The sequence below is a fragment of the Neofelis nebulosa genome, chromosome 6, assembly GCF_028018385.1.
Source record: "Neofelis nebulosa isolate mNeoNeb1 chromosome 6, mNeoNeb1.pri, whole genome shotgun sequence".
NCBI classification, from domain to species: Eukaryota; Metazoa; Chordata; class Mammalia; order Carnivora; family Felidae; genus Neofelis; species Neofelis nebulosa.
Window position 1 is genome coordinate 16262404 of NC_080787.1, and position 19935 is coordinate 16282338.

The 19935-nt window shown below is 51.7% G+C and overlaps 1 protein-coding gene across 9 annotated transcripts in view; it reads left to right on the forward strand.

Annotated features, from left to right (window-relative positions):
- ATXN1 (ataxin 1) overlaps positions 1 to 19935 on the forward strand; it is a 419041-nt gene that overhangs the window by 377619 nt on the left and 21487 nt on the right. For all 9 annotated transcript variants that reach the window (XM_058736063.1, XM_058736061.1, XM_058736064.1 and 6 more), the window contains one exon: positions 14901 to 16947. In XM_058736063.1, coding sequence (XP_058592046.1) covers positions 15061 to 16947 — 1887 coding nt within the window. In that variant the 5' untranslated portion in view covers positions 14901 to 15060. The remainder of the gene's footprint in view (positions 1 to 14900; positions 16948 to 19935) is intronic.

The following is a 19935-nucleotide window of genomic DNA, read 5'->3' on the forward strand; positions in this document are numbered from 1 at the left end:
CACACACACACACACACACACACTCACACTCTCTCTCAAAATAAGTAAATAAACTTAAAAAATAAAGAGACTCTGGTAGTTACGTAAGTATTGGTAAGCCTTAGAGAAGAAGATGGACAAGACTGCGGTGTGGTCTTACGTGGCTTTGCTGAGATTTCAGGAATGTTTACCGAAGAAAGTAACAGGGTGTCTGCTATGGTCAAAGGCGTGGAGGGGGTGGCCAGTGGCAGCCTAGGGGCCCGCCGGGGACGTAGCCAAGCAGACAGCTGTCGGACCGCGTGTTTCTGGTAAAATAGGGCAGCACGTAAAAGGACACTAAGGAGAGGCACAGGATACGGGCTGGGGGTGGGAAGAACCTACGGTAAGTGGTGTGTAAGGAGACACGTGAAAGATAACGGAGGACAGTGGTTCTCGAAGTATGGTTCCCAGGCCACTGGCATCTGGGCCGTCTGGGCACTGGCGATGTGGGCACCACCGGATTAGGAGACAGCCAGCAGGGTGCCCTGTGGAGGGGTAGTGGCTGGCGTGGGAGCAGCTCCGAGCAGATGGAGGACGCATCCCCAAAGGCCTGGAGCCAGGCAAGTTTGAGGGTTGGAACGGGACGCAGCTGCGCCCGCTCGCGTACGTATTATCCGCCGCGTTTTCGCGCTACAGCAAAGGGTTGAGTTGTGCCGGAGACCGCATGGCCCACAGAGCTGAAAATATTTACTCAGTGGCCCTTCACCACGGCTCGGTGTCCCTGATGCAGAGGGTGGGGCTGACACACCCGGGTGATAAAGTACAGGGGGGACGTCGGGGGTGGGGATGCCAGCCGGCCCGCCGTCCTGAGCCAGCAATGGCAGGGTAGGGAGCTCGGCGGGCGATGCCCCCCGAAATTGATGCTCCTTAACTTTTTCTCACTCATAGTTGCCGTTGGGGCTGTGGAAAAGTGCATTACCACGTGGAGGGCTTTGAAAGAGGCCCTGACGTCCGGCCAGGGAAAGCAGGCTGCCTCTAGAAGGTATTTTTGCCAGCCGTGGGCCTCCAGGCAGCACTAGGGGGCAGGAGCCCTGCCAAGTTGAAAAACGAAACTGCGCTTGAAGCTTCAGACTTTTTAAGACCGTGACTTGTAATTTTGAAAAATTCTCTTTTATTGCGATAAGATATACATGACATAAAATCCCCCGTTTTAACCACTTCTAAGCATCTCGGCGACACGAGGCACGTTCGCGTTTTCAAGCAACCATCACCGCTCTCCGTCCCCAGAACTTTGTCGTCATCCCGGACTAACTCTGTGTGCACGCGGAACGGGAGCTCCCCTCCCCTTCTCCCTCCCCGGGAACCTGAGTTCTACTTTCTGTCGCTGTGCACGTGCCCGTTCTAAGTCCCTCCTCTAAGGAGATTTATACACTGTCTGCCCTTCTGCATCAGGCTTCTTTCGCTGAGCACGGTGGCTCCAGATCCGCCCATCTGGTAGCACGGATCAGAATTCCCTTCCCTTTGAAGCCTGAGTAAGAAATCATCCGTTGTACGGCCATGCCGCATTTTGTGTATCCACGTCTCTGTGGATGGACATTCCAGACATCTCTACCTTTTGTCTACTGGGAAGGATACTGCTATGCACGCTGAGTCTCTGCTCTCAGTTCCTTTGGGTGTGTGCCTCCAAGTAGATTTGCTGGATCACATGATGATTCTACATTTAACTTCGCGAGGAACCACCAGAGTTTTCCACAGCAGCCGCACCACGTTACAGTCAGTCCCACCAGCGAGGCACGAGGGTCCCGGTTTCTCCGTATCTTCTCCAAAGCTTGTTGTTTCCCTTTTGTTTAAGTCATGGCTGTTCTAATGGGTATGTGGTCGTATCTCACTGTAGACATGTAATTTCAAAACGCAGTGGAAGGAGGTGAGAACATCGTTTTTATGTTAGTGGAGGGGGGTAGATGATCAGAGGCTGTCTTTAAGCGTCGTGGAGGCATTCCGCCAAGGAGTGGACTTAGCATGGAACGAAGATCGTATGTCTGATCTCACCTCTGGCTGCATGTTAGAAGCCCCTGGTGCATAAATGCCAATGCTGGGCCCTGCGGTCTAGGCGCATTCTGATTTAGCTGTCTAGAGTGAGTCGGGACGTTGGTATTGTTTTTGAAAGCAACCTGGGTGAGTCTAATGTGCAGCCAGGGTTGACTTCTTGATCTGCAGGTGCAGCGAATAAGGCCCTGAGACCAAGGCTCCCGGATGTCTTGTCCCAGCCCACAGTTGCTGCCTCTGGGCTACCTGCTATTGCACACAGAACCAAGAACACAGTGAAACAGTACTGTCCCAGGCACAGGCATGACTTCCCTTGTGTTCTATCAGAAGCGCTTCGTCAACAATCTGGAGAGCCGGGTGATGGGGCCCAGCCCTCCACTTGGTCTGGTGGGATGGTCAATACCCAGTGGCCATGGGAGATGTCCAGTAAGTCAGTGCATTCAGCAGACTGGGAAGACTGAGACACCAGTGAGTTAGCTGATGGGTTTCCCCCATTGCTCCAATACTTCCGACTCTTGAACCACTCAATCCTCTTACGTGCGTGTGCCATTGGGTAACTGCCGTAGGGAGGCTTTCTTGACTGGGCCCTGGCCCAGATTGGATGATGCTGGGTAGCATGGAGGTAGGAGCACCTACCTTTCTGTTCCACTCATTTGCCTGGCCACTGTTAGATTTGGACGGATCTAATCTTTGGTTAATGATTTGTTCTCACCCATGAACCCTGGTGGACTTCATTGATTAAGTCTATTACTTGATCTGTTTCTCTTACGTGTATAATCGTCACAAAGTATAAGAAGGAGTTTATGGGCCAAATAGAAAGTCAGAACAGTTCCCACAAGACTTCCCTCGATTCTGACACCAGTTACAACTTTGGGAGAGGGTGGTTCCCCAAACCACTCTCAGGTTCCACAATTCACCAGAAGCACTCACAGAACTCATGGGAAGCTGTTTTACTCACAGTTACAGATTACCACAGAGAAAGGATACAGACTGAAATCAGCCAAGGGAAGAGGCATACAGGACAGACTCCGGAGGGGCCCAAAGATTCTGAGTTTCTCCCCATGGAGCTAGAGGGTGTTAACCTCCCCTGTTCACAATGTGTACCCATGGAATATTGCCCCCAGGGAAGTTCACTCAAGTCTTGGTGTCTAGAGTTTTTATTGGAGTTGAATCACATACCATCCACATGGCCGCTCTTTGTCTCCAGCCCCTCCTGGAGGTGGGGTGAATACCTTTAATGGTTTGTTCCTCCAGATGTTGGAATGATACTGCACGGCCCAAAGCCCCCATCCTAAGTCACAAGGTTAGGCTGTCTGGAGGCCAACCTTCCCCCCGCCCCGCGCCCCAGGGAAACACACATGCTCCTATCGGGCAGGACATCCCAGAAGCCTGGTAGCTGAGGCCAGACCTGTCTTTGAGTAAGGTTAATCCTGCACTACATACCAGCAGATCCACTCACAATCCAAGAGTTGGAACCCAGGTTTGTGTATAGATACACCAAGATTTTCATCTTATTTCTGCCATTTATGAGCCACGTAGCCTTAGGCAAATCGCTTACACCCTGAGTATCACACCCTTGTCTTTACAACAGGATGATCACACACTGGTTGTTGCTTGTGTGTAAAGCATTCCTGTAGCCTTATACAAAGACAGACTCAGTGACCTGTGTCGTGCCTGCTTTGCCTTGGGGAGGCTGGGTCCCAGGACGTCTCAGGGCCTTTGCAGTCGAGAAGACTGAAATATTGTACAGTATCCCAAACACTGGAAAACAACCGTAGAAGGGAAACCAACATTTACTACCCTGGAGGAATGCTTTGTTAGTTTATGGATTATCCAGGGGTTTCCACTTCCCTTTCATCCAGCCACATCAAGGGCAATGAATGCTTTGAGACCCTCTTAGAATGTCTCAGTCGCAGAAAGGCATTTTTCTGACTTGGTGGGGATTTTCACATTCTCTGTTCATACACTTGGACCATCTGATCTCCCAGAGATCCAGCCCCTGGCGCCTGGTAGAATCGAAGCCTCCTCTGGCGACTGCTGGTGCTTTCCTTTGTGCCATGTAGCAAAACTTAGGAGAGTGTGTGCAGGGAGACAGCTGGCAACCTTCCTGTGGGATGTGGAAAAAGATTCTGCACTTCCCCACCACGCCTTTTGGGGATTACTCATCCAAGAAGTATTGTGGAAAAGCAGGCGGAGTGGAAGAAGGAACCCATACACTTACCCTCTACCAGGAAATGCCTATAGCTTGAGGTTAGCAAACCCCCTTTGTGTTTATTCTACTTGTATATGTTGAGTTGCTTGCACGCTCTTTGGTGTGAAGGGGGGCCTGTGCATTGGGAACGATTATCATTCCCTTGATCAACTGAAGAAAGAAAACAAATTGTCCGTTATCCGTGACTTTCTCTTTTGTATAAATCACAGCGTGAGGGAAGAAACCCCAGATGTTTGAAAGGATTGCTAGTTGGAAGGTCCTCTGTTGGATTTGAGTGTGGAAGCAGGAGCGATTAGCAGCAGACAAGTGTGGGAAAGAACTGGGAACTGACAAGAAAGCATTTGCTGAATTATAACGACGATGGCTACCATTTATTGAGTGTGTGCATTGGCAGAGATATTAATTACAGCATCACACACTGTTGAAACACCCGCCTCCCTAAACTGGGCACATGTATAATTTGAGTAAGATAAAGATTACATTGAAAGAGAAAACATATTACATAGGCACTTAGGGGTGAAGCCAGGTTTAGAACCTACAGTCTACTGCCCATAGCTTATTCTTCTTATTATCTCTGTCCTTCTTAGTAGGAGTAATAATAATATGGATGTGTTACCTTCCTGTTAGTAGTTCCATAATAATATTAATCCGTATCCTGATATTCCAGGTGTGCCAATGGATGTGGGCACCGCGTGAATTCTGTACTGAGCTATACCCCTGTAGGGCTAAGAACATTAAATTGAGAGTCAGAAAATGAGGGGCATCTGGGTGACTCAGTCGGCTGAGCGTCCACCTTCGGCTCAGATCTTGATCTCGCGGTTCGTGAGTTCGAGCCCTGTATCGGGCTTGCTGCCGTCAGCACGGAGCCCGCCTCGGATCCCCTGTCCCCCTCCCGCTGCCCCTCCCCCACTCGTGCTCTCTCAAAAATAAGTAAACATTTAAATGCCTAGCCAACTTGATTGCAGAAAACAGAATATTTGTCGATTTCACATAGTCTCTCCAAATTCATGATTTCCCTCCTCCTCCTCCTCCTTCTTCTTCTTCTTCTTCTTAAAAAAAAAAAAATACAGATTCTTGTCCTTCCAGCCCCGACTCTAACTGTGTTTATCTGCACCGGTCGCAGCCGTCCCCGGGATGAGACCACAGAGGGGCCAAGCACCGCTGCCCTCCGAGCAGGTCACTCTAGGGCTAGGCGAGAACCACCAAGTGCAGAGTGCCGGCAAGTGCCCGTGCATCTGACTGTCCCCAGCCTTCAGCCAGAGCAGTGAATAAACAGAGACTTGGGTGTCCCAGGGTGGCTAGTCTGGCACACAGGACACTTTAAAGCAGAAAGGTATTTGCTTATGTATTGAGCCGGGGAAGGTCGTGACAGAAAGGCATTTCCAGCTTTTCTTAAAAACTCAAACTCTGTTGGACAATTCATTTGGGACCAGTTTCAACCCAGATGGTTATCCCTCCAAGTGATTATTTTTCCGTCTTGAGCCTTTCCAGGAATCCCAGCGTGGGCAGGCTGCCAGAGGACTCTGGCTACCCAGATGCGGCAGTGACATTGCACATGAGCCGACTTCCAGGGACAGCACAGCCCAGCTGCCGGCCTCGCCCCTCTCCCCCTCCTCTTTCGCACATCCTGTCCTCCAGCGCGCGAACATGCGCCATGTCCCCACGCGGTGGACCCCACCCGCGTGGCAGATCCCCTCGTGTTTCCACAGGGAGGCAGAACCCACTAAAAACACCGTCTGGTCTCACTGTCCTCGTGTTGGCCCGGGGCAGGAATGGCAGAAGCCAGGAATCTGAGAAAAGCTTTCGCCTAAGCTTGGTGAAGGCCGTCCCTCCGTGTGGCTGACAGCAGTAGGAAATAGCGGAGCCCCACTTAGGGACAAGGGACACGGCGGTTTAGCTACTTGCCGGGCGGAGGACTTCAGTAGGAGAAGAACAGCCAGAGCAGCCCTGAATCTTGAGGATTCCCCTCCAACATCTCGGTCAGGGCTTTCAATAGGAGGAAAGACTCCAAGTCTTTAGATGTGGCCCCAGCCAGGGGGCACCCAAATGGGGCCGCGTCGTTGCCAAAAAAACCTATACGTGAGCAGAGCCCCCCAGACTGTTCTTCACGGTGCTGCTAATATGGAGAGCTGGACCGTTTCCTTATCCTACTAAAAATCCCATCCGATGGGGCACATTCCTGTCTCCACAGCCAGGCACTGCCTCGGAGGGAGCCGCCGTGTCGTACGCATTGTGGCCACTGAGGGGGAGGACACGTGCACCTGGAGTGCAGACTTGAACTTAAGTTTTGTGGCACTAGACGGGGAGAGAGGGTGTTCGTGTCCACGATTCTGAGCTACACAGGATGCTGTCTCGGGGGTCTCAGTTCTACTATGATCCAGATCAGAACTGGGTGGGTGGCATTGAGCAGGGAGCCGGGTGGTGCTGGGGGTCCCCGGCTCATCTGTGAGGTGACAAGATCCGGATCTCTCCTCCTTAGTCACCCCAGCCCATGGCACTGAGTACCACGTGGTCAACTGCAGTCCGTGATTAGCACCGGCTTCCGTGCCCAGGCTCCGTGGCCGTCTTTTCCCCTCTCGTCCCTGTGCATCCTGTCTTTCCCGCGTGGAAGCTTTGCCATCCGGTTCCCATCACCATGGTGCAACCCCGTACATCAGTGTGCCTGACATCATGGTTGGAAAGAATAAAAAAGTGGTTTCCAGTGCTGGCTTCTCCTCTGACTGTGAGGCCTTAACCAAGCCTGTGTCCCCCCTCTGAAAAACTAGAGATGAAAATACAAACCTCAAGAGATTGTAGGGACGCCTAGGTGGCTCAGTCGGTCGGGCGTCCGACCTCAGCTCAGGTCGTGATCTCTCAGTCCGTGAGTTCGAGCCCCGCGTCGGGCTCTGTGCCGACAGCTCGGAGCCTGGAGCCTGCTTCAGATTCTGTGAATCCGTCTTTCTCTGCCCCTCCCCCACTTGTGCTCTGTCTCTCTCCCTCTCAAAAATGAATAAATGGGAAAAAAAATTGTTTTAAAAAGAGTTTGTTGCACAGGGTAAATAAGATGCTTCAGTCGAGTTATTGGCCTATGTTAGACGATGGATACATAGAAGCCATACGTGTTAATGTCCTAGGGCTGCCTAACAAATTACCACAAATGTGGGGGCTTATGAAACGGGAGAAATTCATCGCACAATTTTGGGGGCCAGATGTCTGAAATCCAGGTGTTGACAGGACGCTGCTCCCACCAGAGGCTCTTAGGGAGGATCTGTCCTTGACCTCTCTGGCTGCAGGGGGCTTCAAGTGTTCCTTGGCTTGGGGCCGTAAAACCCCACTGTCTCTCCTTCCGTCTTCACATGGCACCGTGTGTCTGTGTGTCTCAAATCTTTCTCTGCCTTTCTCTTACAAGGAGACTTGTCATTGGATGGAGGGCTCACCTGGACAACCTGCCATCATCTCATCCCAAGATCCTGAAACACATTCCCTTTTATTCCAGATAAAGTCGCACTCATCACTTCCAGATGGCCATACGTTTTGGGCGTCCTCTGTTCAGTCCACTGCCCTATCTTGTTAGTGGCACAAATTAAGGTACCCGTGTACCTTTTCCTTATGTCCTCAAGCACTTGTGTGGATTGCAGACGGTAGGCTGTTATTCTTTGATGCTTCTCTTCGCGCTCGCTGCGCTTCTGTGAAGGGCAAGGTCCGTGTCACCAGAGGCAGAGGAGAGAAGGGGGGCCCGCGTGTGGGGGGGTATAGCTAGCAGCCTCTTCTGCAAAGTTGTGCTCACCTCTCCAGTGGCCTCTGGCCTAGAGGGACCTGGAGTGGACCCTTCGTTCTCTTCAGAAGCCACCTCATTTTGGAGCAGGAGGCCTGCGCCGTGAGGCTCTATGCTAGGCAGAGCAGAGAGAGCATACAATCACTCTGCACTGAGGACACAGCAGAAAGAAAGTTGGAAAGTAGGCTAGGCTTATGAGCAAGCCAGCTTGACACGGGTGAAATCACAGTCTCAAAATCTTCGTAATGAAAAAATATGTAAAAGTAGGGAGGATGAGCACCTGGGCAGGACAGGGGTCTCCTCCACTTATCTGGGACCATCAGTCTCCAAACTCAGTCTCAACCCTTGGGGTGTCACAGGGGTCCCCGCCTCAGTAGGCAGCCCAACCTATTCTTGACAGTTCTAATTACTTGCTGATTTTCACTGTACCTACTCAAGTAATCTGGGGCTGAGTTCTGTGCTCCTGCCTTCCAGGGACAGCCCTGTACAGACTGAGCACTGCTCTTATGTTCTGGTTTCTCCCGTACTTCCCCAGGCCATATAGCCTCAGCTGCCTCTGCTGTTACTTGCCTGCCTTGTGTCCAGACCTCTCAATAACCCAGTCGGTCCGCCCTGGACCCACTTCATTGTGCCCTGACCCCCTGCCCCAGTACTTGGACTGTAGATTTACCAAAATACAATATTGCAGGATTTATCCCTTTTATTCTGAACGTTGCGTTATCAGTGAAGCTTAGAATTACTCCAGCCTTGCAGGCACCACACCAAACTGTTGGTTCATATGAAATGTATGGTCAAACAAAAAATTGCTAGGCTCCTTCCTTTGAACCAATCTGAGGCCAGATCGAGAGAGCAGCCCCTGCTACCGAATGAATTGAGCTGTTGAAACTGAGGGCAAGCGTTTACATTTATTCTCAGCAATCTTAATTTTCTTGGTTTTGTGCCATCGCTCCCAGCTTCTGAGGATGTATAGGTTCCCCTCCCGCTGTTGGAAAGCGGAGTGTTCCTATGAAAACTCTTGTAAGCCCAAATGGCATTAAGCAAAGAAGTAATTACCATTAATTTACCTGGAGAACGTTGTAGCATTCCCAGACCCCCCAGAATAACCTCTCTTAGGCTTTTCTGATACCTTAGGACACATCTTGCTAACAGATGCACCAAGTAAATCCCGATAAAGCCCAGATGCTCGAAGAGCACAGTTCAAACTATGGCCGCTGGATGCTGAGAGGCCGGGTGTAGTTCCCCAGAAAGGCGCTTGGTGGCGCTACTCACGCTGTTCAGGGTGCGCGCTGCCTCCACAACAGCTCACGGCAAGACAGGTGCTGAACGCTGGGGGTTTTTTGTTTTTTGTGGGTTTTTTTTTTTTGTTTTTTTTTTGGGTTTTTTTTGCTTTTCGCCTTTTTTGCAAAAGCAAAATCCTCTTTGGAATGCTTTCGGTTTGCAAGAGCAGGTGCTAACGTAGGTCTTTAGTAAAAGCCAAGTGTAAGGCAAACTTTGACAAAGTGGAGGATACCTGTATCTGAATATTAATCGCAATAATATAGAAAACGTCTCTTCTAGCTTTCTGTTACCTCTAACTACGATTTTTTTTAACGCTAATAAAATGTTGGGCAGAATAGAACTAAAAATAGAGTTCTGGCATACCATTTGCTCCACAGTGACACTGAACAGTTAGAGCCTACTGTCCATGTTTGAACTAAGGTGAGTCTCTGATGAATGAATCTGTGACCCACTTCCCTCGGGGCACACTTGTCCCATCCACTGTGAAGGTAGCTAATTGTGCGGTCATCCCACCCTAACCTCTCTCCATCCTGGAAGCCCCACGGATGACAGAGTTAGGCCTGCTTTTCATAGTTAACCTGAATGAAGTACTGTGTGGAGTGAACTACATACGCCTTCCAGTTTAGCAGTAGAACAGAAAGGACACTGGCAAGCCAGGACTTCGAGAATCCTGGCGGAGCCCCGGTGACCTCCCCTGTCATGGCCAGGCGTTCTGTCTCCGAAATGGTCCTGCAGTTTTTCCAGAACTGACCCAGATTCATCAGTTCATGCCTCTCTCGTGCACAGACGTGCGTGTCCCACAGCCATGGGATCCACTCAAGCTCAGAAACTCACACAGTTGGGTGTGCCGGGCAGAGCAGTTCCGTTTACAGCCATGACCTGGGAGAGCAGTTTTAGGACTGTATGTATCCAAATCCTAGGAGTGGCTCCCGTTGAAAGCAGTTGTTATTTACAGGACTTGGACTCCATGGGGACACATTCCCACATCCTCCAGCTCAGAAGCATCTCATTTTCCTATCATTTCTGAAAGACCGTAATGGGGGAAGTTTTTTTGAATTATAGCGAAGATGTAAGTGTGGGGCTTCTTTTGTTAAATTTTGTTTTGCGTCTTGATGATTGAGTCTCATATAAAATTGATGATAACAGCTTTTTTAAAGTGCGTTTCCATATATTTTGTGAAGACACAAAGAACAGGAAGAAAAGGAGCGTTTGTTACTTAGAACTCTATTGAGTCTCAGTGACCCCCAAACAAACACCGGCATATTTCCTAAATATTAGCTGCTTATCGCCAAGGCTCCATCCAGTCTGCGTTTGCTTTCTCAACACCCCCTTCATCAGAAAGAGAGGCTAGAGAAGTTTAATTTGCTTAGAAGCTTATGATTAGAAAATTTAATCTCATACCTGAGTTTCTGAAGCCTTCCCGTGCATATGAATCATCTGGCAATCTTGTTAAAATGCAGATTCTAAATCAGGAGGGCTGGGTGGGGCCTGGGATCCTACATTTCTAAAGTTGTCGGGGCTACTGGTGTTGTTGGTTTGAGTCCTGCACTCTGGAGAGCAAAGCCTTATTACACCGAGTTAAACGATAAAATACGAATAGGGCAATAGGTTAAAATGTAGATGAGCGGAGATTCTCAGGCAAACCGTATGTGGTTCAACCCTCAATAACTTTGTCTCGATTCATCCAGTAACTTTCTTAATAATAATGTTTGAACAATAGGACGTGTATATAGGGTTCTTTGGGAACTTAGCGTTTGGAAAATAGTGTGTGGCCTCATGTCGTGAAGAAATCTTTCTGTTGTTCATCCAGAAGTGAGCCCCCCAGGGGCCCAGCTAAACTATTGTGTTTCAGCCCCAAGAAGGTGATTAGGGACACAGAGGCCATTTGTCTGCAGCTAGAAAAAGACGCTACAAGGGAAAAATTCCACTCTCCTTTTTTTCTCTGTTTCTCTTTTTTTTTTAATCTCTTTCTCTCTCCTTTCCTTTTCCCTTCTCTGCTTTTCCACCTTCACGTTATATACCTCTCCATTCTTTCAATTCCATGAAGAATCAAACCCCGTTACCGGGGACCTGGTGGCAAACTGTGGCGCCCTCTGGTGGTTCGCTGAAAACACAGCAAGGCTCAATCCCTCCCCTCGCAGTGCTTCCTGATGGCAGCTTCAGATAGTACAGAGCTAGTGGGCACGGAGATGGGACACATGTCCCGGAATTGGAGAGCCCCGTCTCCTCCAAGCTGCAGTGGCAAATAGGAGACATTCTAAATTCTAAATGGAGGAGGAGGATGGGTTGAAATTTGTATCAGTCTGGCTCTAGGTCGCTCCAGTTCCCGTGGTAATCTCTGGATTCTTGATTTATCATTAGTATTATCTGCAAAAGACATTTATCAATGGCTCGCTTTTCAGAAGAATAAATTTGAATCTGTGCATTAAGGCCAATATGTCCCGGTGGTCCATTAGCAGAAGACCAGCCCTGGAGTCTGTACAGAGATCTTTAGGGCCAGCTAAGCCAGTGTCTCTCAAATAAACACTATAAATAAACTAAGGCACTACTGAGAACCAAGTCAGCATTCCTTTTCAGATTCACTAAAGCTGGGCTCTTTAAGAAGTACCTTCAGAGGGGGTTTCTGGTTTGGGGTATTGTGCATTCGGTTGTACAGGCAATTTTACATTTGCATTGCTAATGGACCTCTTCTGAATGTGTTTGACATTTTGCTTGGCTTTGAAAGGACTTTCATGCTGCTGCTTTTTCTTCCCTCGAGCTGCCTTGGGCTAATTAACCTATTCCCTTACTGGCTGGGCCTACTATATGCAAATGTTCTCATTTTGGATTCTGACATATCACTCTTGCATGAACATCCCTAATGAAATCCTGTGGGGTTTTATGGGAGCAGTGCTACTGTGGAACCAGCAGGGGGCGCGTGGAACGGTTTGCTTTGAGTGGCTCTAAATGACTTCGCTAGTTGATGTGGGAAAGTGGGAGTTAGACAATTCTTTAAGTGACTCTTGAGATCTAAAGCTAAAAGATCATTGTCAGCACTTGTTCAGCAGCCAGAAGGGGCAACTGATTTTTTTTTATAAGTTTGTGATTTAATTTTATTGTCATTGTTTTAAACGTAGCACTGGCCTCCTGATTGATTTGCAAACATTGTGCGTAAATTATGTGCTGCACTGTTTATAAAAGAAGGCTACACAGAGCACGGTTATTCTGAACGTATAAAAGCCCTAGGTCGGGAGGGGAAATAAGTGACATCATTTCTTCAACACAGGTATTTCTCCGGCATGAACGTACTAGATCTTTGCACTTTGTTTTTTTGTTTCCATCCCGGGCTTTAAAGTGCCTCTCATGTCAAATGAGAAACCCTGTTCTTATTGAAATGACCTTTGATGTTGAGACCCCAAATTTACAAACTTCCACCTCGTGTGCCCCTGCCCACCACCATTAAGGACAGGCACTGTCTTTTGAATAATCTTTTCATTGCGATGTTTGGTAACGATGTTGAAGCAAGAGTAACAATGGCCGCTAAAATCATCGGCCAAAAAAAAGGTTACCGATTAGGCTGGGGTAGTGCAGCTACATAGGAGAGATGGGGATAAGCTGGTACGGGCAAGAGGAGAGAAAAGAGGCCGTGTGACGGTGGGGATGCCCCATTGCTTCAGCGTCAGCAAGGATCAGATGCTGAAGGCTGCCTGCTGCCTTGTCGTGCTTGTTTTAAAATCAGAGTGTACAAGGGGCACCGGGGTGGCTCAGTCGGTGAGGCGTCTGACCTCCGCTCAGGCCACGGCCTTGTGATCTGTGGGTTTGAGCCCCTTGTCAGGCCCTCTGCGGTCAGCGCTGAGCCTGCTTCGGGTACCCGTGTCCCCTCTCTCTTTGCTCCTCCCCCACTTGTGCTGTCTCTCTCTGAAAAATAAAAGAAAGTAAAAAAAAAAAAAAAAAAAACCAAATAAATAAAATAAGTAAATGATGGGGCGCCTGGGTGGCTCAGTCTGTTAAGCGTCCGACTTTGGCTCAGGTCATAGTCTCACAGTTCATGAGTTCAAGCCCCACGTCGGGCTCTGTGCTGACAACTCGGAGCCTGGAGCCTGCTTCGGATTCTGTGTCTCCCTCTCTCTCTGCCCCTCCCCCACTCGTGCTCAGTCTCTCTCTCTCTCTCTCAAAAATAAATAAACATTAAAAAATGTTTATAAAATCAGATTGTAGAAAAGAGGGTCTGGGTAGGTGAAATGCTAAAACCCAAAGCCCTGTGCCTCAGTTTCCCAGGATGCCCACACGTGACAGTGCTGTGTCTACAGCTGGTGCCTGCAAGGGGCACTCGCATCTGCTCATTAGCCCGGTTCCTGTTGGTCCCACTGATGTGCTGCCTGTTGCCAGTGGGTGTCCATCTGCCCACACAGTCACGGTGACTCCAAGTTCACCGGCCACTGAGGGACTGAGATATATGTATGTAACTGGCTCCCAGCCCACTATTTATAGATCGCGATTGAGGCGCATGGGGCTGATTGATCTGAAAAGAGGTTTCATCTCTAGGGTTAATGGCGGGTTGGCCTTTTCCAAGGAGAAAGGGAGGGAGCTGGTGTGAAGAGAAAATTCAGAGACTACATGGAAAAAGAGAGAGAAAGAAAGAAATAAGAGAGAGAGAGAGAGAGAGAGAGAGAGAGAGAGAGAGAGAAAGAAAGAGAAAGAAAGAAAGAGAGAGAGAGAGAGAAAGAAAGAAAGAAAGAAAGAAAGAAAGAAAGAAAGAAAGAAAGAATAACCGTCATGAAGGAGAAACCTTCAACGTAGCCTCCCTATTAGTGCACTTTTTTTGTGTGTGTAACCATAACCATATTCATTTTTTAACTGTCTCACAGATTTCTTTTGGCTTTCTGTTACCCTATGAGTAGCTGTACTGGGAATTCTTTGGAAACTTGTAGAGAACAAGATTATTTTTGGCTGCCTCTGCTGAGTTGGCATGTGGTACTGTGCATGTGTGCGAGGGAAGAGAGAGTGGCTTTGGACCAGAGTGTGGACCCTGAGTCAGGCAGAACCTTTGAGTAGGAGCCCCGGCAGGTGAGGCATCAGACCTTACACCTGAAGCTGACCCGGCACTACCCCCCCCCTGACCTTACTCCTGAAGATGGCCTGAGACTCCCCCCCCCCCACGGGCCCCCGACCTCCGCCAACCCCAGACCTTACACCTGAAGGTGGCCTGGGACCCCTCCCCCACTCCTCACCTGCTCCTTCCCAGCACCTGCATCTGAGGCTGACTTCCCCTAATGTCGCCCTTCCTGTGGGCTTCTCTGGATTTCCCAGCAAGGCAAAGAAGAGGTAAAGAAGGGACCAGCATTTCTGAAAAGGAAATTTAAGAACCAAATCATCTCCCCTGTAAGAAGCAAAGAAAATAGGGAGAGAGGGTATTGAGAAACGCAGAGGGTCTTAGGGGAGCTGTTCATGCCATCAGAAGGTATCTGCTGTGAGGTTCTGACCTCCCGGTTTCCTCGCGTTTACCTGATGTGCTCTCCAACGTGGCCAGTGTTTTCATGGGCTTTCATGCTGGGGCCCGTGATCAGGTTTTGGGGAATTCACGTGGAAGCCAGAGGCCTAGTCTCAGTCTGATGTTCTGATTTCCTTTCCCTCCTCTTCCCCTCGCCCCCCACCCTGTCTGCCTCTTCCCAGATTCCAGAGCTGCTGCGGGCCGATCGCACCCACGGGGAGATGATTCCTCATGAAGAGCCTGGATCCCCTACAGAAATCAAATGTGACTTTCCATGTATCAGACTAAAACCAGAGCCAGCCAGACAGTGAAACAGTCACCGTGGAGGGGGGACGGCGAAAAATGAAATCCAACCAAGAGCGGAGCAACGAATGCCTGCCTCCCAAGAAGCGCGAGATCCCCGCCACCAGCCGGCCTTCGGAGGAGAAGGCCGCCGCGGCGCCCAGCGACAACCACCGGGCGGAGGCCGTGGCATGGCTCCCCGGCAACCCGGGGGGCCGCGGCCACGGGGGCGGCAGGCACGGCCCGGCGGGGGCCCCGGTGGAGCTGGGTTTACAGCAGGGAATAGGTTTACACAAAGCGCTGTCCGCGGGGCTGGACTACTCCCCGCCCAGCGCGCCCAGGTCCGTGCCGGCGACCACCACGCTGCCCGCCGCGTACCCTCCCCCGCAGTCGGGGACGCCGGTGTCCCCCGTGCAGTACGCTCACCTGCCGCACACTTTCCAGTTCATCGGGTCCTCCCAGTACAGCGGGCCCTACGCCGGGTTCATCCCTTCGCAGCTGATCTCCCCGACGGCCAGCCCCGTCACCAGTGCCGTGGCCTCGGCCGCGGGGGCCACCACTCCATCCCAGCGCTCCCAGCTGGAAGCCTATTCCACTCTGCTGGCCAACATGGGCAGTCTGAGCCAAGCCTCGGGACACAAGGCTGAGCAGCAGCACCTGGGCAGGACGTCGGGGCTCGGCCCCCCGGGGTCCCCCCCTCCCACCCAGCAAAACCAGTACGTGCACATCTCCAGCTCTCCGCAGAGCGCCGGGCGCACGGCGTCCCCTCCGGCCATCCCCGTCCACCTGCACCCGCACCAGACGATGATCCCACACACGCTCACCCTGGGGCCCTCCCCCCAGGTCGTAGTGCAATACACCGACTCCGGCGGCCACTTCGTCCCGCGGGAGGCCGCCAAGAAAGCCGACAGCGGCAGGCTGCAGGCCATGCAGGCCAAGGAGCTCCTGAACGGCGAGATGGAGAAGGGCCGCAGGTACGGGGCCCCGAGCTCCGCCGACCTGGGCCTGGTGAAGGCCGGGAAGTCGCTTCCTCACCCGTACGAGTCCAGGCACGTGGTGGTGCACCCGAGCGCCGCGGACTACGGCGGTCGGGACTCCTCGGGGGTCCGGGCCTCTGTGATGGTCCTGCCCACCAGCAGCGCGCCCGCGGCCGACCTGGAGGTGCAGCCGGTCACGCACCGGGAGGCCTCGCCCTCCACCCTCAACGACAAAAGCGGCCTGCATCTAGGGAAGCCCGGGCACCGGTCCTACGCGCTGTCACCCCAACAGGCCCTGGGTCCCGAAGGCGTGAAGGCCGCCGCCGTCGCCACGCTGTCCCCCCACACGGTCATCCAGACCACCCACAGCGCCTCGGAGCCACTCCCGGTCGGACTGCCGGCCACCGCCTTCTACGCGGGGACCCAAGCGCCGGTCATCGGCTACCTGAGCAGCCAGCAGCAGGCGATCACGTACGCCGGCAGCCTGCCCCAGCACCTGGTGATCCCCGGCACGCAGCCCCTGCTCATCCCGGTCGGCGGCGCCGACGTGGAGGGCTCGGGAGCCGCCCCCGCCATCGCCACGTCGTCGCCCCAGTTCGCGGCAGTGCCTCACACGTTCGTCACCACCGCCCTCCCCAAGAACGAGAACTTCAGCCCGGAGGCCCTGGCCACGCAGGCCGCCTACCCAGCCATGGTGCAGGCCCAGATCCACCTGCCCGTGGTGCAGTCCGTGGCGTCCCCCGCCGCCGCGCCCCCCACGCTGCCCCCCTACTTCATGAAAGGCTCCATCATCCAGTTGGCCAACGGGGAGCTGAAGAAGGTGGAGGACTTGAAGACAGAAGACTTCATCCAGAGCGCCGAGATCAGCAGCGACCTGAAGATCGACTCCAGCACCGTGGAGAGGATCGAGGACAGCCACCACCCGGGCGTGGCGGTGATACAGTTTGCCGTCGGGGAGCACCGAGCACAGGTAACCTTCACCCCCTCCCCCTGCGCGCGCGCACGTGCACACACACAGTCATGCGGTCCTCCCTGGTTTCCCCGGCAACATGAGCCTCTTCCAAGAGGCAGACTGCAACGGGCTGTGCGGAGAATTGAGGGTTTTCCTTCACCCCTAGACTCTGCAGGACCATCACCTTTCCCAGCCAGGTTCTAAGCCCCAACGCCCCAGGGCACTCGTTTGTAAGGAATTCACTTCTGTGCTCCTAGACGGGAGGGCTTAGGAAAGGTACGGTCCTCCGGAAGATTAGAAAAATCACCACTGGGCGTGTTTTTGGTTTTGTTTTTGTTTTTTATTCTGTAGTTTAGATGAGGAACCTCGAGTGCGAAACGCGGCCGGCAGGCTCAAGCCTTTCTAGGGGTCACTGTGCCCTTCTTCTGTGCCAGGAAAAGGCAGTGCTGGTCCGGGTGGGCACCTTAGACAGAGTCCCCACGTCCCATTCCAACATCCGTGTTTTAAAATGTTATTACTCTTTAGGTGTGGGGAGGCTGACAGATGGGGGGCACAGCCGCCATTGAAAGGTGGCTTGTTCTACTCGGATCCCAAGAAGATGGGCACGCCACATGGGGAATCGCCAGAGTCAGTCAGGAGGCAGGGGGACGAGGAGGGAACATGGGCAAGAGCCTTTATTGTGGGAAGGAACGAGCAGGCTTAGGATTGGCTGGTGTGGATAATTTCAGGGGGCTCTGGGGCAGAGCTGCCCCTGGGTGTCTGCTACCTGGGCCTGGGGTGATTGGGGCAGGTGGATAGGGGCCCCGAGGTGAAAGCCCAGTAGAGGCGGTGGTTGGGGGTGTGGGTTTTTGGTTTGCATGTGAAGATGTCTCTCCCAGGCAAGGAATCAGCTAACCCTGGGAGGGGCATCCCCTCTAGAGGCAGCAAGGCTCCGAGATGTCAAAGCATCGGAAAGTAGAAAGTAAAAGGCACAGTTAACATAGTCCCAGAATCCCAGGTGATCTCCTGGGCTCGCGGTAAACAGGAACCACCAGCAGTAAACGCAGTCGTGGTGAGTCGCGTTAAAGCCTGGAACTATTATTGACTCTCTTAATTTCCGTGGGCTCCTTCCGTGCACTCTTTTAAGTCTCTTAAATCACGTGAACACCTTTATTCCGTGGCCCATTGATATAAAGCACTGTCCGGGTGACTTGGAGTCCAGCAGGTGTGGCCTCCAGGCTGGGAGCTTCCTCGGCCGTTGAGCCCATGTCTCCTGGGAATGTTTCCATTGAGGGCTTTGAAAAACCCCAGAGGTGACAGCGCTGCCCTCACGTTTGAGTTGAAAACGGTCATAGTGTAGCTGATATTTGGGACATTCAAAAATAAGTAATAAATAAATAAATAAATAAATAAATAAATAAATAAATAAGACAAACTAGTTCATGGTTTAAATTGTTTTGAGCAGACTTTTAAGAGATCAAGTTTTAGGGGAGGGGGGATTTTCGAGGGTTTTCCAGAAGGGCTTGGGAGTGACCAGATGTCAGGTCTCGCACAATGTCAGGGGGCCTGCGATGCCAAGAGCTTTTAGTCCCCAAAGATTTCTTTTTTATGGTACAGCGTCACTATAGGCTTGCGGTCTTTGGTTCGGGACCAAGTAAGATGTCTCAAAGTTCAGATTAAAAAAAAAAAATGCAAAACAGCAGGACTTTTCTTTTTTTTTTTCATGTTTTTATTTATTTTTGAGGCAGAGAGAGACAGAGCATGAGTGGGGAAGGGGCAGAGAGAGAGGGAGACACATAATCTGAAGCAGGCTCCAGGCTCTGAGCTGTCAGCACAGAGCCCGACGCGGGGCTCGAACTCACAGACTGTAAGATCGTGACCTGAGCTGAAGTCGGATGCTTAACCAACTGAGCCACCCAGGTGCCCCAGCAGGACTTTTCTTTTAAGCGGCGTCATTATTTCGAACTCCCTCCCCGCCTGTGGTTGCCGCTCTCTCCCTCCTGCCTATGTAGTGTTGGAGGTGGGCACTGGAAGGAAAAAATGAGTTGTCTTGTAACAGGCTCCAGGTGAAGCATGGAAATAAGCAGGAATGCAAGTGAATGTGTTTTCTCATGGCACCTTTAATCCTTAAAGCGTTACTGTGAACGGGGGAAGGCACAGGAAGAGGCGTTACTTGGAAATGCTCCTGGTTTGCACGTGAACCTCTTTCACCCCGAGAATACAGAACGGCTCCAGCCGTTCTCATGGCCAAGGGCTTCCCAGGCCTCTTTAGCTCTCGAATCAACCAGGCAGTTCTGGAGAGGAAGCATCTCTATGTTTTCCCTGCCCGATACTTTGCACGACGGACGCTCGCATGATAGAGTCACTGGCTTCCCTGTGAGTCCCATTTCCTCCGGCAGCCAGACCACGGGTCTCTTTGCCTACACACGACCAAGGTGCAAATGAGGAGGTAGGAGATTTATCATGGCCTGTTCGCAGGTCTGTCCGGGCAGCCCCGCGCGGGGGTGTCGCGTGCCGGGAAGGACCGCTGCCTGCTCAAAAGGTGGCTTGGTTTTTGAGCTGTAAAAACCGAAGTGCAAGGCCCCCGACACAGCCAGTGATGTGTCGCTTTCCCCAGAAGCCTATCAGAAACAGGCTGACATCATCACTGCTAAAATACTCCACCAGCTGTGTTTGCCACTGGTGACAGGAGAGAATCAGAGAGAAAGCAAGAGGGGGGAAGGAGGAGGGGAGCCAGGGAAGTGATAGCTGGATGTAATTTACGTTCCAAGGGCCGAGAACTTTCCTCCCTCATCCGTGTGGCGCTGAGGATTTTTCTGCCCCCACCCAGGCCTGGAGAATCAGCCGTGTCTTCCCGACTGGCTAGAAATCACTAATGCACCCACGGGGAGATGTAGGAATGTGCAAAGTGTTTAACTTAACTAGCAAAAAAAAATCACCAAATTGATTGGGGAAGTGGTGGGAGGAGGGATGGTTTTCTACACCCCAGATGGATGGCTCTATGACTCCGGGCTTCAAATCCTGCGT